The 22,388-nt window shown below is 43.6% G+C and overlaps 4 protein-coding genes and 1 non-coding gene across 15 annotated transcripts; 2 read left to right on the top strand and 3 right to left on the bottom strand.

The window, feature by feature from the left end:
• Positions 1–174: 174 nt before the first annotated feature.
• On the bottom strand, positions 175–6,101 carry mts (microtubule star). 3 transcript variants are annotated; one of them, NM_001298795.1, is made up of 4 exons: positions 5,598–6,101; positions 2,726–3,289; positions 2,092–2,282; positions 175–2,017 (listed from the first exon to the last, which is right to left on the bottom strand). In NM_001298795.1, the coding sequence occupies exons 1-4, from the start codon at positions 5,697–5,699 to the stop codon at positions 1,945–1,947; spliced, it is 930 nt and encodes a 309-aa protein (NP_001285724.1). In that variant the 5' UTR covers positions 5,700–6,101; the 3' UTR covers positions 175–1,944. The 3 variants fall into 3 exon arrangements, with proteins under 3 accessions (NP_001285724.1, NP_476805.1, NP_001285725.1); NM_057457.4 differs by having other exon boundaries at positions 1,083–2,017; positions 5,598–5,958; NM_001298796.1 differs by having other exon boundaries at positions 1,627–2,017; positions 5,598–5,958.
• A 334-nt stretch (positions 6,102–6,435) lies between these two features.
• On the top strand, positions 6,436–8,404 carry Rack1 (Receptor of activated protein kinase C 1). Of its 4 annotated transcripts, none has more exons than NM_001298794.1 (3): positions 6,436–6,690; positions 6,770–6,981; positions 7,415–8,122. In NM_001298794.1, exons 1-3 carry the CDS (start codon positions 6,582–6,584, stop codon positions 8,048–8,050), a joined length of 957 nt encoding a protein of 318 aa, NP_001285723.1. In that variant the 5' UTR covers positions 6,436–6,581; the 3' UTR covers positions 8,051–8,122. The 4 variants fall into 4 exon arrangements, with proteins under 4 accessions (NP_001285723.1, NP_001260218.1, NP_477269.1 ...); NM_001273289.1 differs by having other exon boundaries at positions 6,505–6,690; positions 7,415–8,404; NM_057921.4 differs by having other exon boundaries at positions 6,505–6,690.
• Positions 8,401–12,600, bottom strand: CG7115 (uncharacterized protein). Of its 5 annotated transcripts, none has more exons than NM_001273286.1 (6): positions 12,443–12,600; positions 10,651–10,828; positions 9,723–10,299; positions 9,400–9,663; positions 9,271–9,323; positions 8,401–9,171 (listed from the first exon to the last, which is right to left on the bottom strand). In NM_001273286.1, exons 1-6 carry the CDS (start codon positions 12,480–12,482, stop codon positions 8,868–8,870), a joined length of 1,416 nt encoding a protein of 471 aa, NP_001260215.1. In that variant the 5' UTR covers positions 12,483–12,600; the 3' UTR covers positions 8,401–8,867. The 5 variants fall into 5 exon arrangements, with proteins under 5 accessions (NP_001260215.1, NP_001260214.1, NP_723320.1 ...); NM_001273285.1 differs by having other exon boundaries at positions 10,651–10,822; NM_164774.3 differs by lacking the exon at positions 12,443–12,600 and adding an exon at positions 11,695–12,216 and having other exon boundaries at positions 10,651–11,109.
• asRNA:CR45008 (antisense RNA:CR45008) lies at positions 12,408–12,717 on the top strand. The gene has a single exon (NR_124139.1).
• Positions 12,718–12,979: 262 nt separating this feature from the next.
• On the bottom strand, positions 12,980–22,313 carry LanB1. Of its 2 annotated transcripts, none has more exons than NM_057270.5 (5): positions 21,979–22,313; positions 19,100–19,175; positions 16,095–18,940; positions 13,351–16,018; positions 12,980–13,289 (listed from the first exon to the last, which is right to left on the bottom strand). In NM_057270.5, the coding sequence occupies exons 3-4, from the start codon at positions 18,801–18,803 to the stop codon at positions 13,361–13,363; spliced, it is 5,367 nt and encodes a 1,788-aa protein (NP_476618.1). In that variant the 5' UTR covers positions 18,804–18,940; positions 19,100–19,175; positions 21,979–22,313; the 3' UTR covers positions 12,980–13,289; positions 13,351–13,360. The 2 variants fall into 2 exon arrangements, with proteins under 2 accessions (NP_476618.1, NP_723319.1); NM_164773.3 differs by lacking the exon at positions 21,979–22,313 and adding an exon at positions 19,351–19,397.
• Positions 22,314–22,388: the final 75 nt, after the last annotated feature.

The following is a 22,388-nucleotide window of genomic DNA, read 5'->3' as shown; positions in this document are numbered from 1 at the left end:
GGGCGACAATTACCTCCCCCCAGCATCCTGTGGAGCTCCTGTTCTGGTTTCGGGTTTGTTGGGGCATGATAGATGACAAGTCTCGGTAGGTGTACGTATGGGTATGGTTGTTTGCTCGCCAAGTTCTTGGGCACTTGAGAGTCCCCATCCTCGATCCAGCATGTTCTCAAATTTAGATTTTCATCCAGACCAAAACTCATGTGGATACAGTGCCAACTGGCGGTGCACGAACTGCTTATCTCAGAATAATCCATATATTCTAGGGTTTCTACTATTGCCAAATGTTTATTATTTATATATCGTTTACTTTCTTGCTCTTAATATACTTTTCATTCGTATGCTAAAGTTAAATAACCAACTAAATTATCAGGAACATCAAATCCAATCGAAATAGTTTCCAAAATACTTTGTAAACAGAAACAATAGAGAGCGACCACTGTACATGACTTTTGACAGTTCGTGTGGGCGGCTGCTAAAATATGCAAAAATTTATACAAAGTTGGCAAGATTTTTGCTTTCGCTTTCGCTGGGAATCAAAGGCAGCCCGGCTCTGATTTAGATTTTGACTTGGGCATCATTGGTTGGCTGGCACCACGACCTCCGTCCCTTCTATCTGCCCTCTGCCATCCATCCATATATCACCTCCCCCACACCCATATCGCCTCCTTTGTGGTCTCAATTAGGTGGCCCGTTTGAGGCTCGACTTCCGCTCGTCGTGGTGGCCTCGTGTTAACTTGGCCATGTTCGCATACACACTACCAAAGGAGCCCGCAGGCCAAAAGGGAGCGTCATTGCCAGAACGAAAAACCAAAATCGTTCGCATGGGTCTCTCTTAAAGGACTTTCTCCCTTGAACGCGCGCTCTTCGATGGCTCTCTTCGTCGGCAGGTGGGAATTGTTTGTTTGTTTTTTTTTTCTTTCTTTTATTATTATTAAAGTTACATATGAACTTAATTGATAATGAATTTTTTTTAATCATTTTTCTTTGCTTTTTTGTTTGTTTTTTAATAGTTTTATTCGCTTTTTTTTATTTAATTTTAATCAGTAATATTAAATTTGTTGTATTTCCTTATTTTCTTTTTTATAATTTTTGTTTTTATATAAATCGCTGGCCCGCCCCGCGCTTCCCCCATCGCAATGGCGTTCGCTGCTGCTCCTGCCACATACTGCTCCTACTTTTTTGCTGCTGCTTCATCGTTATCTTCCTGCTTTGTCGGTCGTGGGTCGTCTGCTTCTGCTTCTGCTGCTGCTACCGCTGCTGCTTGCTTATGCTGCTACGTCCTGGCGTTCGTCCTTTCGTCCCGTTTAGTCCTTTGTCAGCCCCTTCCGCCCACACACACATCACGTCATAATCCATGAGTCCATCCATCCATCACTCCTGCTCCCTGGCTTTCTGCTGCGACGCTTAGTTCGTTATTTTTATAAATTAACAAATTTAGCTAAGTAGTTGTAGTTCTTCTTGTTGCTTGCGGTTTTGTTGCTTGGTTTCTGGGTTGGTTGGTAGGTTCGATTGGATTGTATCATTTCTGTATACTGCTTCTCCTTCTGCTCCTCCCCTTTATCTTTGATATAAATTTTCTGCCTGCCGCCCCCGCTGGCGACATTTCCGGTTTTTTCCTTTTCTTTTAAACTGTGGCCAACAACAATAACTGTTCAATGCATTTTTGTGTTCTCGACTGTTATGGTTACTTTTTTTTTCTTTGTTTATACAATATCTCTTCCACTGCTCTCTGTTTAAAACGACCTCCACAAAACAAATGCATCGAGGTTTTTAGTTTTGGGTTGTTTTTTATGGTAGTTTTTTTTTCGACAGCACTTGCCATTTTGTTTATTTTGTTGCTGCTGGTTGGATTTGTATATATTATATATTGTTTCGGTTCTTCTTGTTGTTATAATGCGATGTAATATGTGTAAATGTAAGCTGCGTAGGTGCGAGCAATCCAGCTTAAAGGAAATAATCGGGTGTTCTTCGCGTAACATGAGGCTCCCCGCGCCTGGGTGCTGGATCAAATTGTAGGCTAAAATAAATGCAAACGATTAGATTAGTCAGACATGCCGCATTTAAAGGCAGCTCAAGCGAATTGCCACTCACAATGAAAATTTAAGTGAATCATCCAGTTCCATAAGAGCCGCTTGGTTGCCACAGCGGTAGCAATAGTTTGGCGCTGAGAATATTGTGACCACATTGCGATCGTGACACCAGTTGTAGCCCTCCATCACCAGCTGATGGGCGCGCGACACCAGTGTCAGGCCGTTTGTGTTGTTAAAGGTTTCCGAAATATCCTTCAAATAAAATGGAAATATTAGTAAAAATGCTTATAGAAGTAATTGGCTCTTTCTCAATGAAATTCGATTTGGATAGTTAAAATTTGTTTTGTAGTTGACGGTTTGAAATGTCAAAACAATTTATAACGAAAGCTCTTTCCATTGATTGCGTTATCAGTTGGGCCTATATCAGCAGTAGACTTCGATTACTGATTATTGATTTTCATCAAGTGCATGCCCCGATAAAATTTCCTATTAAGATCAATAAAAAATTTATCTAGAATATATTTGCATGCTTTTGAGCAGACAATTTTTGTTCAGCTTAGTTTTAATCGGGTCTTCAGATGTATTTCACTTAACAATTTTACAATGTGATTAAAGAATAAATTTCCAAGTATCCAAGCTAGGCAAATCAGCTCCGAATTTTATTGAGAAATAGCCAACATGCAGACAACACTCACCTGGCCAAAGGTGTAACCGGCGCCACGAGGCGAGATTCCCCAGCCACCCCTGTCATCGGGATCGGACCAGAGCAGATCGCACATGGGACCCTCGTGCGGAACCTCCTGCAAGCGATCGAGGGCCCGAATGTGATCCAGACTGTCGATCGAGGGACTGAGGCCTCCGTGCAGGCAGAAGATCTGCCCGTCGACGAGTGCCGTCAGTGGCAAGTAGTCGAACAGATCCGTGAAGTACTTCCAAACGTTGGCATTGCCATACTTGCGCAGGCACTCGTCGTAGAAGCCGTACACCTGTGTGATCTGGCGCGACTCGTGGTTACCGCGCAGGATGGTGATGCGCTCGCGATAGCGAACCTTCAGGGCCACCAGAAGGGTCACGGTCTCCACGGAGTAGTATCCACGGTCCACGTAGTCGCCCATGAACAGGTAGTTGGTGTCCGGAGACTTGCCGCCTATCCGGAAGAGCTCCATGAGGTCGTGAAACTGACCGTGGACATCTCCGCACACTGTCACCGGGCATTTTACCTCCTGCACATTGGACTCCTTGGAGAGAATCTCCTTGGCCTGTAAAGAAATGGAAACAGTAGACCAATCAGCAATTTATTTATGGATATTTTTAGGGAGATACGTTTTAATGTTACCTCCCTATTCGAATAACCGAATAAACAACTTTGAATACCAATATTAAAATACTGATTAACATAATCTAGCCCAAATCGTTTCCAGGGTCAGAAAAGATAAATAAAACGATTAGTACTTTGTACATTATTCACTATACTTAATGACTCAACGCCAACACTCAAAGTGTACTCTAAAAATAGCTTGTAACTAGAAGAGAAATTAAAACAAATATATTGGATAAGTGCATGCGTTTTTTTACAGAGAATCGAGGGAAATAAATATCACTTGTTCTCTTTAAACATCCCACAAGAAATTTTAATGGCATCAAAACTCAATCTCTTGGGTAATTCTGAAAATAGCTTCCCGCAAAACCCTATAAAACTGTGTACCTAAACATTGCTACTTCCTATAAGAAAAACATAAACATGTAGCAAAATTTCCGGAAATTACAAAACATTTTTGTTACGTTTGTGTGTAAATAGTTAACCAAATGAAAGTAATATGGAAACTTTGATGTTCTATTTTTTCACCTGCCATAATTCGGTGAATGGTGAATGACATGACAGAATATCTGCGAAACAGAAAGTACTGAGAAAACCGAAAGTGATCCGCATGTGCGGATGATAAAACCTTGTCAAAGGCCAAGGTTATCCGTCAAGATTTGGTCAACAAGCGAAGAACCTCAACTATTTTCTCATCGAATTTTGCGTCAGTTGCAAACAAGTTTAAGTTGCTAATATAAGCTGTATGAAAATCAAAACAAAGGAAGCAAAGCTTTTTAATAAGTTGAGATAAGATGAACGTACGATAAAAAGTTGTCCGTATAAACATAACAAATTCACGATTCTGGAAAGTATTCTATCGTCTTTAGTAAAATAAAATATGAAGGTCGATTCAAAAATTCCCGATGGGCGTCAATATACAGCATCAAAAAAACCGGTTTTTACAAACATAAATGTGCCAAAATGAGCAAACAAAAATTGCACATTTATTTTGACCATTCCGCCGTGTTCTTTGCGAATTCTTATATTTATCAGCTGACGAAATGGGACATGACAACAAGTTCCGGGGGTAGAATCCGGCGGCGCAAATGAGCGATTTGTGCGTGAGCCAATTAGATTTTTTGCCATATGCACAGCATTACCTTGGAGGCTGTTGCTTCCGCTTGGCCAGAAATCGAAAAAAAAAAAAAAAGAAAAATAATTTTTGAACTCATGACGAGGCCAGCGCACCCATACAGATGCATGCACAAACACTGATGCAGCTTGTGCTCTCTCCGCGTACTCTCCGCTTTTCTTTTCGTAGCAACGGGAAGGATGGAGAGAGGCCGCAGAAGACGCACCCGAGAAGAGCGAAGAACGTTCTTCTCGGAGGGAGAACGGAGATTCAAGATTCTAATGGGAACACTGACAAATATTTGGGTGACGCAAACATAACCCCACTTACTCCTAAATCAATGAATCGTTATCTGTTCACCCTCTCTTTTTCTCTCCCTCTCTTGCACTCTTTTTGCTTGTCTGTTTGTTTGTGTGCGCGACGCGCCTGATGAACGGTAAAATCGGCAAATTAAAAACAATTGATATCAAAAGTGTTTAATTGAACATGGTTGGTCATAAAAAAAGGAACACAAACACCAATGCAAGTGCATTATTCTAGAATTGAGATACGACGGTACATAGATACATATTCTAGGGGCGCGCACACACCGACGCACAAAAACATTAAGTAATATTTACTCAGCAACGACAAAACGCGCATGAGGTTGCACGGAGCGGGGGTGCTCAGTTTCCGGTGGACACAATAACAACAACATTAAACACGCACAATGCACTTTAGTTAAACAATCAAATTGTACAATAATACAAAAAGAAATATCTCTTTTTGCCCAGGTTTAGCCCATTAGACCAAAGCGCTGTTCTAGCTGTCGCATTCACGCACGCACTTGCCCGTCCCGTTGTCCCGCTCGCACTTGTGCGCGGCAATGCGGCGCTTGGCTGTTGGAATTTACCAATATTCCAATATGGCGACGCAAGCCGCCGCTACTGTGCGAGCAAGAGGGCACGACATGAATCATGCTCTCGCGCTCTCCGCTCAGCGCCTCTCCCCATTGGAAAGAGCGAGAGGGCCAGAGACACGCAGCGTTGGAGCACCATTTGCAAAAAAAAATCGCTCGCTCGCATGCAATGACGAAAATTATTTTTATAACATCTCCTAATTCGCATGGGGAAAATGGGCAAGGACCGGGCCTTACCTTGTCGCAGAGGGTGCGAACTTGTGTCTCTGTCAACTGATTGCATTCGTTCAACTGCTCAATCCATTGATCAAGATCTTTTGTTGTTGCTTTATCCTCCATCGCAGTTGTGGTGGAAGAAAAAGTCTCGTCAATCTTTGTCGATTCAATTTTGACGGCTTTTATTATAACTCAGGGGTGCAGGAAAATTAGCAACTACTGTTGCGTTCGATTGCCAACCGCGTATTCACTCGTTTATCTCCACACAATTGCCAATCGAATCAACTCGATTTGGGCGATTTTCTTCGTATTTTTTGTTCACAAAAGAGACGACGACACGATATACGAAGGGAAAGACTGCCCTCGGTGTGACCGATTGCCGCGAAACGCTTAAGAACGCGCTGTGTGTGTGTGTATCGATTAGCGATGCATGCTTGACATTTCTACAAAAATACCGACTAAAACTTGTGGATGGTATCCTTACTATTTGGCCAACAGTTACCAAGTAAAACTAGAAAATAAAGTGGGATCAACGCTCACCGTTTTTTTTACATTATTACGTGATAGTGACAAAATAAAAGTATGTACATAGGCATTTGGGCAACAAGATATTGGGATTGTTTTAAAATCCTTTAGTAGTCTTTTCATAGATGTGCATTAGCGTCGATTATTTCTTAAATAATAGCACAATTTGTTTTAAAACTAAACTTCAATATTTCTGGGGTTCTTTAGATATAATAATATTAATACTTGGTGTAAAAGTATTTATTTTTTTTATATATATTTTAAAGTTTTTGATATTATTATTTGACGTTACATTTTACACGTATTATTTGTAACAGAAAATTCAAACTATCGATAGTTTTGTCCTGTCCAACACTGAACGCTCGCTGACAGTTGGCATCTTAGCGAGCACTGGAACCGGAACTGCCTCTTTTTCTGCCAGCTTGCAGCGCCTTTGGACGTGTTTCCTTCGCGCTCCGTAGCAAATAATATAAACTCAAGATGTCCGAGACCCTGCAATTGCGCGGTACCCTCATTGGCCACAATGGATGGGTCACCCAGATCGCCACCAACCCCAAGGATCCCGACACCATAATTTCGGCCTCCCGTGGTAAGTAATCGCCATTGAAATTCTTCGGATTTATCTGGTAGCACGTGCGTATATTAATGGCCACCATCTCGATTCGCAGACAAGACCCTGATCGTGTGGAAGCTGACCCGCGACGAGGACACCAACTACGGCTACCCCCAGAAGCGTCTCTACGGACACTCGCACTTCATCAGCGACGTGGTGCTCTCCTCCGATGGCAACTACGCCCTGTCCGGATCCTGGGATCAGACCCTTCGCCTGTGGGATTTGGCCGCCGGCAAGACCACCCGTCGCTTCGAGGGACACACTAAGGTGGGATAAGATTCCAATTGCATTTAGTTCGTTTAGGGAACTGAGATTTTGAACCGATCTGTACCGGCAAAAGGCTAAATGTAAGGTTAGGAGTGAGGTTAGGCCCGCCTTTGCCGCGTACAAATCGAAAAAATATATATTGCGCCTATGCGAGGCAGAATTACTGGTTGACATCTGTACGACGTACGCTTCACCCTTCGCTCGAGTCTCGGCTATAAATTGCTTGAAGCTCCATCGTAAGTAGGCAAACAATCTCTGATACCCATTGATTCCTAATTAGTTGCAAGAAACCCATCTGGATTCCGTTCACTGACTAATTGAGTTGGGACTATGCCCATTCAGTTGGTCAGTGAAATATCCAGTAAATATATTATTTTTATGAAAACCATACCAATACCATTAGCTAATCGTCAAATGCTTGTTCGCTTTCTAGGACGTTTTGTCGGTTGCCTTCTCGGCCGATAACCGTCAGATCGTGTCCGGCTCTCGGGACAAGACCATCAAGCTGTGGAACACCCTGGCTGAGTGCAAGTTCACCATCCAGGAGGATGGCCACACCGACTGGGTGTCGTGCGTGCGCTTCTCGCCCAACCACTCCAACCCGATCATCGTGTCCTGCGGCTGGGATCGCACCGTCAAGGTCTGGAACTTGGCTAACTGCAAGTTGAAGAACAACCACCACGGCCACAACGGCTACCTGAACACGGTGACCGTCTCGCCCGATGGCTCCCTGTGCACCTCAGGTGGCAAGGACTCCAAGGCCCTGCTGTGGGACCTCAATGACGGCAAGAACCTGTACACTCTGGAGCACAACGACATCATCAACGCCCTGTGCTTCTCGCCCAACCGCTACTGGCTGTGCGTGGCCTACGGACCCTCGATCAAGATCTGGGATCTGGCATGCAAGAAGACCGTTGAGGAGCTGCGCCCCGAGGTCGTTTCGCCCACGTCGAAGGCCGATCAGCCCCAGTGCCTGTCCCTGGCCTGGTCCACCGACGGCCAGACTCTGTTCGCCGGCTACTCCGACAACACCATCCGCGTCTGGCAGGTGTCTGTTTCGGCTCACTAAGCTACTGACCTTTGTAACGGGCGTCAAATTTGTTTAGCTAAAACAAAAATAAAATTTAAGCGTCCTTAACTGAAATTTGTGTATCTTGTAGCGGCTGAATTAGTTTTAACTTTAGGCTTTGGGCTATAGAGTTTTCTCCGGATAGATGGGAATAGTATAAACAGTGGGACAATTTAGTTTAGGCAGAAGATAAGTAAATGTTAATAAAGAAAACATTTTATATAAACTTTAATCGAAAGTGGATGTTTTTAATCCCTAAACTACAAACCAGATCATTTCATTGAAATCCAAAACGAATAATGTTGAGAAAAACAATTAGAAATTGAATTTAAGTAGCAAAACGAAATGTTCTCGTTTCGTATGCATTGTTTTATTCGTAAAAACATTTCGACATTTAGAAAATGTTTTCTTTTACACGTATAACAAATAAATTAAATAAATAGTTACGTGATGATGTTACCCTGACTGAGTCAGTGACTGTGATGATTTTCGTGTGCGAATTGGAAAAACGGAGTGCACGGCAATGTGGCGGCGGATGCAAACATATTTTGTTTAAACAAAACAACATTGACTAACAAACAACCTTAATATTAAGACAAATGATGAACGCATTTTCGAGTGATGAATGTGTATGCATGTCTGTAATGGGATGAATGAACGCTGCCTTTGGACAAGTAACAAAAAGGTCAAAAGGTATTTAGCAAAATGCCTAACTAGAAAAATTCGGGCACTTTCGTTTGTTTTTCTTGGGGAGAAGGAAATTTTTAGGAGAAAAGCTGAAGAGCATTTCTTAGCAGGCACTCTTATCTATCGTTTTTCATTTGGTTTTGATTGAATTCGAGCGTTGCACAACTGCAGGCGCAACTGGTTGAGATTTGGCTGGGACTTTTAGGGATTCTTCTCCCGCTTTTCCCGCTGAGCTGCCAATCTTGTAGACATCGTTCTTGAAGACGATCACCAGCACGGTGATGTTGTCCACGGAGCCACGTTTATACGACTCCATGGCAAGTGATTTGGCGCCAAAGTCCGGCTCTTTCAGATGCTCCAACGCAAAAGTGCAGGCCTCCTCATTGCTGAACGTGTCCCACAGCCCATCGGATGCCAGTATCAGAAAATGGGGTCTATAAGAAAGTATTTCATTAAATACAGGTCTAATGTAATGCACTTTACAACTATCAAATGGTCGTTTGGATTGTTGTTGCAAAGTGTTGTTCACTCACTTGTGATCGTTTAGTTCGAAGGTCAAAATGTCCGGCGTAGCAATCACCAGATTCTGTAAGCGTGTGGTTAAAAATAGTGTCAAGATTAGCCTCGTTAGTAACTCGTTGGAACCATCCCATTTTTCCCACCTTATCTTTAAGCGGATAGTCCCCTAGAGCACGTGACGTGGCCAACACCCCGGCCACACGCCAAACGCCTCGGAAGGCGATGAATCCGCCTGCATCGTGGATTCTCTTTCGTTCTCGCACTTGCTGCGGCTTGTGATCGAATGAAAGCGGTATGGCGATTCCACGCCAGTCGTACATGACTCCGCGGGAGTCGCCCACATTGGCCACAATCAGCTTTGAGCCCTGAACTATCGCTATTAGAGCGGTGGTTCCCGCAATGTTGGTCTGCAATTAAGATCAGTTAGAATTGTCTCTTAAGATTAAGTAAAAAGAGGTTCCCTTACCGCTCTCTTGGCCTGCTCCACAAGCTTGTAGTCGGCCGACATGATCTCGTCCGTGATCAGTTTACCAAAGTTAATACGTCCGTGTTCGATGTAGCACTTGGCTTCGTAGTTTGGAGGTGGCGCATTGGCTGCTCCGTTCTGTCCGTTGTTGTTGTTGTTGAGGAAGGAATCCTTGGCGGCTCCCAAATTCCCACTGGCTCTCATCGCCGAGTTTAATTGGACTGTGTAGATGTCGGCAATGGATGCCTCGGTTGTCTTTTGCTTAATAGCACTACAATCCGCCGTGGTGCTGTGGGCCTTCCTTAGACTATCCTTTCGCATCACCCCTGCCGTCGGTTCTGTGTTCTCCTTGTTTGCATCCTTGCGACTCTGCTTGCGCGCTAAATAGGGACTCTTATCGTAATCTCCGGAATTTCCTTCCGTCTTCAGAAGCTTGGACATCTCGATGATCTTATTGTAGATGTTCTTCACCAGCACATCCTTGGCGAAGTCTGCGGCAAACTCGCCGCCATGACCGTCAAATACGGCAAAGAAGGAGATACCAGTGTTGTTGTTGATGTTCTCCTCGATAATAAACCTAAGATGTAAATAAAAGTCTTTAGTCTTTAGTTTCTTGGAATGTGTACATTTGAATAGAGATGTCACTAAGTTGTTTCTAAAGACCCAAATTATTATTATCTAGTCTAAATTTGACATATGGAAAAGATTTATATAGCTATAAAGTGTTGCAATGCTATTTAATGAATGAAAATGAGTGTTGCCAAGAATTTATTCCTCAATAGATCATTTAAATCTAATAAAAACACTCTTAGCCAATTTGTAAATCCTAAAATGCTGTCGATCGTGACAGATCTTTGTATATTTCAGCTACTATGTAAGTGCTATCTACAATATAGTTTATCCCTGGGAATTGTGACTTCATACGAACCTATCCTCCATTCTTGGCCTGCGTCCCAGGACCGCGAAGGCCGAGCTCTGCTGCTTCATCTCCTCCCAGCTCTGGTGATCACCAGCACTGGCCGACAGCTCCATCATCTTGACGGCCTTCTGGCGACCGAGGGTTGCCTGGATGCGTCCCAGGATGCTGCGACTCCACACATCTACCGCTTGCAAATAGAGCAACAGGACGAAGAGGATCAAGCCGCAGAAGATGACCTCCGGCCGAAGGACATACAGTCGGCACAGCTTCCATATGTAGGCCAGCGGGGAGTTGATGGACGAGAAGCCCACCGCAAATTTGGACAGGATTTTCATGTGCGATACGTATGTCTGATAGAACACCTTGTCTTCCAGTTCGTCGTCCATGGGAAATGCCGGGCTATCTGTATACTCTGCTGGCGCTTGATTTCGGCTCTGTCAATGTGTTTCAAGCAAATCGCATGCGAAACTGTCAGCGGTAAATGTTGATGTGGGTGTCAGTGGGTGTATATGCAAGGAATAAAAAACGAAATTAAAGTAAACAACAAAGGGGTTGGGCATTTTAATATGCAAGACTTTCCCGTTTAAATTCTCTCAGACTCGGACGGAATCGGAAGTAATATAATTTCCCATTTTTCGATGTCTGAGATCATTATTTACTTTATGGTTTCAAAGAACTCTGCTTAAGATCATTTCGAAAAACATTTTATAATGTTAAAATTTTAAATTATTTTTATATGTAGTTGAACGCAAGTTTTAGTATTATAGCAAATAGTTTATTACACTGTTGATTAATAATTTAAAATGAATGCGATTAATTTATTAATAAAAACGATATCTTTTTATAAAAATTTTAACGGTAACAATATATTGATCAACTTTAAAAGCTTTTCAGAAAACTGTATGAAATTATTTGTTTCGAATTCAGAATTTTTAAAATTTTTACTATTTTTTTTTATGCACTTATGCAGATTCCGACGCGACCTCAATTGAATGGGAAAGATTGCAGATTGCTCGCAAAATGAAAAACCCAGTCCATTTGGGGAAAACGTACTCTGGGGGCAAAGCACTTGAAGCTGCACGTCAGATGTCGTTTTATTTTGCTTTTGTTTTGATTTTCTTATTTTCTGAATTTTCCACCGCCGCCGATGTTCCCGTTATTTTGGTTTATCGTCCGTCCCCGTTCCTTTTCGCCGTGTCCCTTTTTTCTGCGCTTACAAACGCTCTTTTGTCGCTCGCCCGTCGCCTTTCGTTGGCATTATATTTTCGGATGTTCTTCTTATTTTAAAAATAAACTCAGTTTCTTGCATAAAATCAGAACATCCGCACTGCGTGCGTGTGTGCGAGTGTGTGCTCTTTATACGTATGCACGTCGCACATCTGTCAATCGCGCCTGTGTGTGTGAGTGGCCGCACGGATGTCGCAATAAATAAATAAAAAATATATATATATTTTCACGCACTGCAACCTGAAAACCGATCCAAACAATGCCGACTTGTTCGGCGACACGTCTGTGTTTAATTAAAACAGAGCTCGAAACTTGCACTTGTTGAGATTTCAGCTGAAATTGATGAACTTTTGAAATATCGATAGGGGCCGAAGCGATAACTCTTATCGATAGCCAGCAGGGGTACTCTTTTCATGCAAAACTTTAGTGATTTTCGAGCAGGCAGGGATAACTAGAAATTGCATGATTTCAAGCACTTTTGCATTTTTTGCATTACCTTGACCTTTGTGCTTGAAGTGGGCTTCTCTGCAACTGTGCCAACTGCATTATTAATTTTTTAATTGTTATTAAATACCTGCTGAGCTCCTTAACGATCTTCTGTAACGGTGATCCATTCGTAACAACTTCCGGTTTTAAAAGAACCTCTGGCCCCCGAAAAAAAAATGTGGAAAATTATTTGGACGAAAATTAAAAACAAAAACAAGCCGCACGCGACGCGCAGAAGAACTAAAACAAAACGGAAAATGGAATAAATTGGCAATGTTTATGGCAGCATAAGTATACAATAGTATAGAAATCGAAGTACAGTGAAAATAGCATAAGCCGAATTTTTGTATATATTTGAACTCCAACAAACTTCTGTTTAAATACTTTTTATCTATATTAAGCTTTTAGGCTTCATTTCCAACGTTATTAATATTGTTTTATTCAACGTTTGTAAATAATATATTTCTGTTATTATACTTAAAAGTAGTTGCATTTGTTCAGCGAAAAAGATTTATTGTTGGGAAATAGAACTGTGTTGCAAAAATACTCTCACCTGTCGCTCTCCATTTAAATGACCATTATCTCATTCCTCTCCCGATCGAGCCCAAACAAATGCTAGACATTTCCACATTTAAGTAGTTTTATTTAATTACATTAATTGCATTACAAAATGGTATAGGGATAGTATAAGAAAAACTTAGCTCAGTGTGTACACATTAAAAGTGAAGGCATCGATTTCTTTCGCTCAATTTTTAAAATTAACATTGCAGTGTTGGTTTTCGCTTAGAGTACAAAACGTAACGGTAACTTAACAGTGGTTACATAATAACTGTCGCCTTCCTAGTTGTTCTTGTAGTTCTTTACTTGATTCTCGTATTTCGCAATTTGCTTATTTGTTCATGAATATGGCAATTTAGATGGCCACGCAAATGGATCTAAAAAATATTACTGATTTTAGTTATTTGCTTGTAATAGTATTAAAACTGCATTACTTACGTTTCCCAATCTACGTATAGCACTGCCTGTAGTGCGACCCCCGCTCCTTGATGTGAATCAGGTGCTCGTTGAGCTCCTTGTTCAAGGGGCCGATCTCGGCCTGCAATCGCAGTAGTTGTTGGTTCTTGTTCAGATAGACGGTCTGCAGATCGTTCAGATCCTTTAGCTTGGCGTTCGTATCGACTGTTAGTTTGGAGGCCCTCTGGAGCAGCTGCTTGGCCCTTTCCCTGGCATTTTCGGAGCGACTGGCGCGATCGGTGAGGGTCTGATTGGTGGCACTTGTGGCAGACTGAAGATTATTGGCCTCTCCGCGAGCCCTCATGGCCTCCAGTTTGACGCTACCCGCTTCCTTGGTTATCTCCTTGGCATCCCGATCGTTCTTCATTATGTTATTCTGCAGTTTCTGCACTTTCTTGGCCAATTTCTCAACCTGCTGTGCTGTGTTATTGGCCGGAGCTTCGGCGGAATACGTTTCCTCATCGATCTTCTCCAGATCCTGACCGGCCAACTCAATGTTACTGTTCGCCTGCTGAATGGCATCCTTGGCTTTACCCTGGGATTCATCTGCCGCCGCCAGGCTCTCCACGACCGAATTGGCAGAGTCCAGGATCTTATCGGCCTTCTCCTTGGTGGCATTGGCAATGCTCTGCAGATTATTGACCCTGTCCAAATCGGGTTTGGTCCTGTAGATTATGGCTTCAACATTCTTTAGCGATGAGACAGCCCTGTTGATTTGGTCGCCGAGGGTCTCAATCTCTTCGGGTTCCAGTTTCAGGTCCAAGTCGAGAGTTTTCTGTGCCAGTTCTTTGCTCTCCGAAGGAGAAGCTGTCTTGTTCTCCTGGAAATTGTTGAGGGCTATGAATAGGTTTTCGGCCAGCTTGATATTGGCATTGGTTTGGTTCAGATAACGCTCGGATTGTTCGAAACCCCTCTTGGCCTTCTCATATGCCTCGGAGGCATTCAGTTTGGCCTGGGTCAGAGCCCTGATGGTTTGGTCCGCCTGATCCTTCTTGCTGGTAATGGCCGTCTCAGCATCCTTGGCCACCTTAAGGGCTTCCTCCGAATGGGTTTTGGCGCCATGTTCGCAGGACAGGAAACCGCCACAATGACCGCAGCCAGCACCTCCGCACAAACTATCACAGGGATCACCTGGCTTGCCGCAAACCTGATTGTTCAGCTCGGGAATTTGGGAGGTTAGCGAAGTCAACTCTGCTCGGTAGTCTTCAATGAGCTTGTTATTGTTTGCCAGGTCATCGGCTTCGGCCTGAATCTTATTAGACAGATTTTCCACTCTCTTGCAATTCCTATCGGTGTTCGATGCAAGTTCATTGGCCTCGTCTTTAAGGGTCGACAAATTGCTGACTCTTTCGTAGGCGTGACGTGTGAGGTTCAAAGCTCCCTCGATATTTGACTCCTGCAGTTGTATGCCGTTTTCCTTCAGTTCCTTGGACAGTTGTTGCACCAATCTGGAGTGATTTTGTAGGCTCTCTAGCTCAACGCCCGACAAACTTAGCGAATTGTAAATGTCATCCAGGTTTTGCTCGGTTTCACTTAATCGGCCATGGGACGCCTGAAGTTGGTCCCTAAGTGATTGGGTTTCATAGTCCAGTTTCTCTATATCAACCAGACTGACCGAGGTGTTCTGCAGCAGATTCCTAATGTGCTGCAATTTCTTATCCAGTTCACTGAACTCGGACGTGTAGGCTCCTGTCGCTCCCACTTGCTTGATTTCCTTGGCTCGTAGGATAGTGGCAGTTGTGGCATCCTCCAGAGCACTCAAAATCAAATCCCAGTTGTTGAAGCATTCGCCACAAGGTGAGCAGTGTGGAAACTGCCCAATATAGCCCCTGGCGCACTCGTTGCACTTGTAGCCCCCAATTCCCTCGTGACAGACGCAATTACCCGTCTCCCGGTCGCACTGGAAGTCAGCAGCTCCAAACTGATCGCACTCGCACGGCTGGCACTTCTCGTTGGGATTGCCCCAGTAATGAGCCTGGCACTGATTACACGCTCTGCCGCCAAATCCTGGCTTGCATTGGCATTGCCCCGTGTAGGAATTACACTGTTCATGGAGTGCTCCAATTGGATCGCAGTTGCAGCTTTCACAACCCTCGCCAGAGGCAATCTTCCAGTGGTTCTCGGCACACTGATCACAACGCACACCCTGGACATTCGGCAAGCAGGGGCACTGACCCGTAAAACGATCGCAATGAGCTATGGTATTATTCGTTCCGAGGAAATCGCATTCGCACTGCTGGCAATTCTGCTGCAGTGCATCCCCAAAGAATCCATCCTTGCAGAGCTCGCAGTGATCGCCAGTCGTCTGATACAAGCACTTTAGACAAGCTCCCGTCTGCCGATCACAGTTTCCAGTGTCATAAAGATCGACATTGTTGCTGCACTCGCACTTGGAGCAGGTACCACCGTTGTCCGGATTGCCAAAGAAGTTGTCCGCACAGATCTCGCAACGGGAGCCGGAATATCCCTCCTGGCAGTGGCACAACATGTTATTGTTCCGTGTGTCCAGGGAGCAGCCATCTGCGTGCGCCAGGCCACTGGCTACCGTCTCCGGGCAGCGGCATGGTCGGCATCCGATCTCACTGCCGAAAAGTGGGTTTCCATAATATCCATCTAAACAGCTGTCACAGCTATAGCCCGTGGTCGAGTCCTGGTGATAAGAGAAGCAAGTTTAAAAAGTTCATTAAGTACAAGCAAGATATTGTCTATATTATATATCATCATACCTGACAATCTATACAGGTTCCTTGAATGGGATCACACGTGGCCGCATGACCATTGCACTGGCACACTCTGCACTCGGGGAAATTCCAATAGCCCGGCTGGCACTGATTACACTCCCTGCCGTATGTATTCGGCACACACTGGCACTGGCCGGTTATCAGGTCGCAGTATTTATCCTTCGATCCGATGCTGTTGCAATCGCAAGCCTTGCAACCTTCGGGACCAAAACCATAGGTGCCCGGAGCACACTGATCGCACTGCCTGCCCACCACATTGGGCTTACATTGGCAGTAACCTCCATTGGATTCGCACACCTTGCTCAGCGATCCGGTTGGATTGCAATTACACATACTGGCTCCATCGTGGACAAACACACTGAGGATATTGTCCAGATTTTGACATTTAGGATCCGACTTGTAGTTCATATCGTACAAAGAGGATTTGCAATTGTATTTTTCGTAATCCTTTTTGCGAATATCAGCCAGAACGGATCCTTGGAAGATGGGCGTTACATCGATGCGGGGAATGAGCGTAAGAGAATCCACCAAGATCGTCGCTGTGGGACTGTCCACATCGTGTCGCTTTCGCTCAAAGTAAATCCGGAATTTATAAACCTTTCCAGCTTCCAAGCATACTTCATTCAAAGCAACCACCTGACGGCTGCGATCAGGAAGGGAGAACGGAATCCTGGTTTCCGAAGAAGTTGCTGCAGCTAGTTCACCGCATCCTCCTTCAGGATCCACTTGATCGGGTCTGACAAGAGTGATAAAGGCGTTCTCCCAATCTCCTCGTGAAGTGCTCTGGTAACGTATAACCGCATCGTATGGCATGGATCGAGGAATATCTCCGACAGTGAAAACCAGTTCCGAGTTCTCAGGAACCCTGGTAAAACCAATGCCCGTGAAACTGCCATCAGGAGTTTCGGCCACCAGGCTGCAGTTACCGTTGGCGCCATACGAGATGCACTCGTCCACCACCTCTGCTTCATGAACCTCGGGCAGCAGGGGAATGAAGTAATTCTGCTTCGGCTGCGAACATGACCTACCCGTCATGTGGGGCCTGCAGCGACACTGACCACTTATGACATCGCAGTAATTATCGTAGGATCCACCAGCATCGCAGTTACACAGAGAGCAACCCTCCGGAGATTCCGAAAGACCATAGGTCTCCGGCATACACTGGTTACAGTCCTTGCCCGTCACATATTTCTTACACTTGCACTCGCCGGTGCGCATAACGCATCCGGAGTTGTTCAGTGTACCCAGGGGGTTGCAGGTGCACGGCTCGCAGCCCTCGGGGTTATCCGACTGCAGATTCCAGTAACCATCCTTGCACTGATTACAACGACGTCCCGTGACAAAGGCCTTGCAATGGCAGGCACCTGCTACTGCTCCCTCCTCCAGTTCATTTAGGGAGTCACAGATGCCGTCGTCCGACGAACCTTGAGGATCGCAGTCACAGGGCTGGCAAACCCTTTCGGACGTTATATCCTGCTCTGGATCGCGGTAGAAGTACGGCATGCACTCCTCGCAATGCTGACCCCGAGTATTGTGCAAGCAATTGTCGCACACTCCGCCGGAAACGAAACCGGATGCAGTGAAGACAGCCTCATCGAAGTGACAACTAACGGCGTGATCGTTGCACTCACATTTCTTACAGGCATTCGTTTTCTTTCCAAAAGCGGGTTTCCATGGGAGATCGTTGAAGAAATCCTCGCACTCTTCACAATTCATTCCCTTGGTGTTGTGGGTACACTCACATCGGCCATGCACCATGCCATCTTCGTTGTCCGCCTGGGAAAATGCGGGATCCAACGGTAGACACTGAGAGGCGTGGCCATAGCAGGAGCAGGATCCGCGAACCACCATGTTGGAGATGCCATAATAGTACTTCTCCTCGTTCTCCAGCCTGCTATCCAAAAGATTGTCTCCCAGCTTGTGCAGCTTCGTCATCTGGATCCTCAGATTGGTCATCTTCAGCTGATTCTGCACGTGCTCCGCATAGGGATCGGTAACGTTGATGTTCGGTGGCAGCACCCTAAATATCACTTCACCATTCCTCGAGGGCTCCACGTTGGAATACCTCGAGGTGCACATGACATCGGTGATGTTTTCCAAGACAGTGGGCACTCCCGGAAAGGATTCCTTGCAGTCGTAGGCGAAATATCTGTAGATGTGCCACGTCTGTCCGAAATCAAAGGATCTCTCGATGTACATGGCCGCTGGTCGGAAGGTGGTGAAGGTTATGATCAAATGGGTAAAGTGAAACTCCGCCTCCAGATCCAGTTGAATGGTAGCATTTTCCTTGCCATTCTCGGACTGCCACCAGGTGGGTATGTTGGTGCCTGGCTTAGTTTTATATATAATCTGTCCGATGCGATGATTTTTGTACGGATCATGCTTGGTCTCCTCACGCGTGTCGCAGAGGAAACACTTCTTATCCTGCAAATGGGACAGGATGCAGAATCTCTCCGGCGAGTGCAGACCACACGTGGAACTGGCAGTCAGGCGGTTTTCTCGGCCGATCAGAAGATTACCCGTTGCCGGGTAGCAGGAGGATCTCTCGCATGGATGAGTCTTGATAAACTTGTTCGGTGGATATTTCGGACGATCACGTCGGCCATGCTGGGGCGGTCTTTGGGAGTCCACTGGGTCCCACTGCCAGCTGAGCAGGGCGAGCACAATGACCACGATAAGCCGCAGCTCCAACATCTCGATGTGGCTCTCAGTTGTTGGGGTCGCGTTCCACTGGGGCACTTCCGGCCGGGACTTTAATCAGTTGCTTTTCTTTTCGTTCGTTTTTTAAGGGGATCTCTTACACTTGTCCACGTGATCCTCAGTATGAAAATCTAAAAAAAATTCATTTTAGTTTGTAAAAGTTATCAAAAAAAAGGTTGGTGATTCAAGTATCAGTTTTCATCACTTCTCCAAATTAACAGTGATTAACATTTGTGAATTCCACCAACTATTATTAGATCATGAATTAAAAACAGTGCTTTGCTACTTACTTAACCACGGCTCTCTTCCTTATTTTGATCAAAATATTTATTTATTCATTGTGGCATTTTCCAACTAGTCCTGTAGCTGAAAAATTAACAGATTGCCTTATTAATTAATAATATTCCTTTGATTTCAATTTTACTCTCTAAACAAACTTCACGCTTCTATCATCACTGTAAACCGCTTATCAACAGAGATGCTCTAATTTTCTACACAGCAAAATCAGAATAAAAAAAACCGATTTATTTTCGTCTCGTACCATTAAAAAAAAGGCATCCGCGTCCAACGAATCTTACGCACAAACTGAGACGCAAACCGAATCTTGAACTGAAACTGAATGGATCCTATTATCAATCCGACTACTCTCAATATAAGGTCCCGATAATGGTATAGCATAATCATAATCCGTTGTTGCCTGGTGCGTTGGATCGCTGTTTTTATCAGTATTCATTTGTAGTACGAGGGATTCTCGCACAGAATACAATTGAAGAATTGTGATTTGTGTATAATTTCGTTTTTAAGCTGTAGAAATGGAATCAGAATCTCTCTACCAAAAAAGATGAGCAGAATCAGACTTAAGACCTATATAAATATCTATATAAATAAATATTTTTTAACTATATGTAAGGATTAAATATTAGAAATTAGACACAATGTTTCGATGACCTTTATGTTCTTATCATGAAGATTTCGACGGGGCAGGGAAAAATCGGCCACCAAAATCGAGAATCAAATATTGAGCTACGAGCCGGTGAGATAAGAACCCAAGTTTTTAAGACTAACACATTTTCTAGACCCAAACATGGAGCTAGCTGCTCTCCCTAGTCTAATAATACATATTTCATAATTTCAACTGCCCCGATAAGAGTTCATTCACAGATACACTTTTTCCATGGAGCTCTGTGGCACATGGGAAGTTTTTGACTCCGCTCCAAACTTAATTACTTGGAGTGTGTTTAAATTTTTTTTGTTTGCTATTTGTGCGTTGGTTAATTTCATTTTCGTTCGTTTTGCCGCCGAGAAAACTGGCAAATAAACAAATAAGTAAAGAAACAAAACGTAAATTTACCAGACATACAAGCCAAATACACTATAAGAATATGGGTTCATACAATGTACATATGTGTATGTGGGTAAATAATGGAGCACTGGAGCGCTCCACGATTCTCGACTTCGCTGGATGTGTACATATCTGTATCTAAGTGTAGGGGTCGGTCTGTATATACATTTTATATTCGTGCATATCTGTGTATAGCCAGTTCATAAAAATTTGCGCGAACAATTGCCGTGGCTCATGTTTTCTTAGTTTTGCCGGGCGACGTTGTTTATATTTCCAATTTCATCAAGGCACAGAGCTTATTTGACCATACAAATAAAAAATATGATTTCATGCAGTCACTCAGTGGACAGTGGGAATTCAAATTCAATTGTCATCACTGATGCCAATGATTTAATTCAAACATATGCTTTTATTTAGAAAAAAAAATCACATGGCTCTGTTAGTACATGACTTTAATCAATCCAAAACCCTTAAATGATATGTGTATCCGGCACTAGAAATGTTCTGAAACTTTGATGTTCAAAAGCTAATATCTTCGCATAGTAAAACTTTCCTCGCGACTGACCACTGTATGTTTACACTGTACACATATGCACCATTCCAACCCCAGCACCGAATTTCAATTCTCGGTCTGGAGCACACATGTTGTGGAAGTCTACCGTCTAAATATGAGATCAGACCGCGATAGAGCGGCTATAATTAGAAGACACCGACTAAATACTAAATCCTTTCTGCCCACAGTCCGCAATCCAATCTAGATAAATTAATTCGTCGGCTGCACATCTGCATCAAGGCGACAGGCCCGGCTCACATTTTAATTAGCCCGTTCTCCATGGTCGCTGAAATAAAGAAAATCAGCTTGGCAATGCACTTTTTTAGTCCACATGCAGTCATTCACTTGGCTTGCCGTTATGGCATCATGTTTCTATATGTTCGGGTTTGTATGCTTAATCTACAAAAATTCCCTAGCCAAAGTAGATGTGCATTCAAATGCTTCTTAGCACTGCTCTGTGACATAGTAGAGTAACTTTTGAAAAGATTAGAAAATGGAGACACAAGATGGAAAATATTTTAAACAAGCTTATCAGGAACTTAACAAAAGTCCCACAGTACATGAGATATTTATGAGATACTGAAATAAGAATATCTAGAAGAAACAGAAATATATTGCTAAAATCTAGAGATCGACATCGATGCTCACTTGCACGCTTTCTATAACAAATGAATTATAGAAAGATAACGAAAATGAAATATAACTTAAGTATTAAAACTATCTAACAATAGTAACCCCTCTACATTTTAAAATAGTACGACCAAAAAACTTTTAACATTTGAAAAAAATCTAACCGGAAAATCTCTAAAAAGAACTGTAAAAATTATTTATTTTTTCAAAACTAAAAAAGAGGTTACCTTAATATAAAATATTAATTTTTAATAGATAATAATATATTCATTTTTTAGAATTATCCCGAAATCCCTTAAATGATTTGGGGATCTTAAAAGGCATTTGAAGCCCTTGCCCCCTTCGAGTTTTTTGGAGTTATCTTGAGTTTTCTGTTCGTAACAGAGAGGCGATAAAAAGAGGCAGTGTGCCACAACAAAAACAACAACGGCAGCGGATGCGAAGGAGTGGAAATAGAAGTACGCAAGTGAAGTAACAACAAAAACAGGCCACAAGATAAACCTCAAGACAGAAACAGAATAGGCAGGGAGAAGGAGTGAGCGAGACGGGGGGACTGCAGCTGTTGAAACCTGCGTAAAAACTACGCGTGGATCCAAAAACTAACTGTAAATCGGTTTCTTAAGATTCATCAACAGCTACTTTACCAGATACTTTAATTCGGCTACATATGATGCATCTATATCTAGTCCTTGATCGATGTGCAGAGGTGAAGTTGAGAAAATCAGTTTTCTGTTATACAGACAAAACAACAAACACTCTTCTTGGGTGTTTTTATTTTCGTTGATGCGGCAAACACTTTTCGACTTCTTTTTATAAACTCCACACCGCGCGCACACACATACACACACACACACTCGCACGCGACGAAGAAGCTATTTTCCAAGTCAATCGGAAAGAAAATTCCAAGTTGGGGCCCTCGACTCGACCCGGCTCCGACTCGAAAAACGTCCGCTCTCGAGAGATCCACTCGCGAGAATGATTTCAAACTTCAGTGGGGAATCCGTACTCGATACTTTGCGATGCTTCGATAACAGAGGATCGATAGTCGTCGAAA

The sequence above is a fragment of the Drosophila melanogaster genome, chromosome 2L (assembly GCF_000001215.4).
Source record: "Drosophila melanogaster chromosome 2L".
NCBI lineage: Eukaryota > Metazoa > Arthropoda > Insecta > Diptera > Drosophilidae > Drosophila > Drosophila melanogaster.
Note: the sequence above shows the minus strand (reverse complement) of the source record. Positions and strands in the feature narration are given on the sequence as shown.

Excerpts from the sequence above, each read along its gene's own strand:
- mts (NM_001298795.1), bottom strand. The coding sequence starts at position 5,699 with ATGGAGGATAAAGCAACAACAAAAGATCTTGATCAATGGATTGAGCAG. Across the intron at positions 3,290-5,597 it reads TTCGCACCCTCTGCGACAAG|GCCAAGGAGATTCTCTCCAA; the intron begins GTAAGGCCCGGT and ends ATTTCTTTACAG. Across the intron at positions 2,018-2,091 it reads GATTCACTTAAATTTTCATT|CCTACAATTTGATCCAGCAC; the intron begins GTGAGTGGCAAT and ends CATTTATTTTAG.
- Rack1 (NM_001273289.1), top strand. The coding sequence starts at position 6,582 with ATGTCCGAGACCCTGCAATTGCGCGGTACCCTCATTGGCCACAATGGA. Across the intron at positions 6,691-6,769 it reads CATAATTTCGGCCTCCCGTG|ACAAGACCCTGATCGTGTGG; the intron begins GTAAGTAATCGC and ends CTCGATTCGCAG. Across the intron at positions 6,982-7,414 it reads GCTTCGAGGGACACACTAAG|GACGTTTTGTCGGTTGCCTT; the intron begins GTGGGATAAGAT and ends TTCGCTTTCTAG.
- CG7115 (NM_164774.3), bottom strand. The coding sequence starts at position 11,027 with ATGGACGACGAACTGGAAGACAAGGTGTTCTATCAGACATACGTATCG. Across the intron at positions 10,300-10,650 it reads AGGCCAAGAATGGAGGATAG|GTTTATTATCGAGGAGAACA; the intron begins GTTCGTATGAAG and ends TTTACATCTTAG. Across the intron at positions 9,324-9,399 it reads ACTATCCGCTTAAAGATAAG|AATCTGGTGATTGCTACGCC; the intron begins GTGGGAAAAATG and ends ACACGCTTACAG.
- LanB1 (NM_057270.5), bottom strand. The coding sequence starts at position 18,803 with ATGTTGGAGCTGCGGCTTATCGTGGTCATTGTGCTCGCCCTGCTCAGC. Across the intron at positions 16,019-16,094 it reads GAACCTGTATAGATTGTCAG|GACTCGACCACGGGCTATAG; the intron begins GTATGATGATAT and ends TCTTATCACCAG.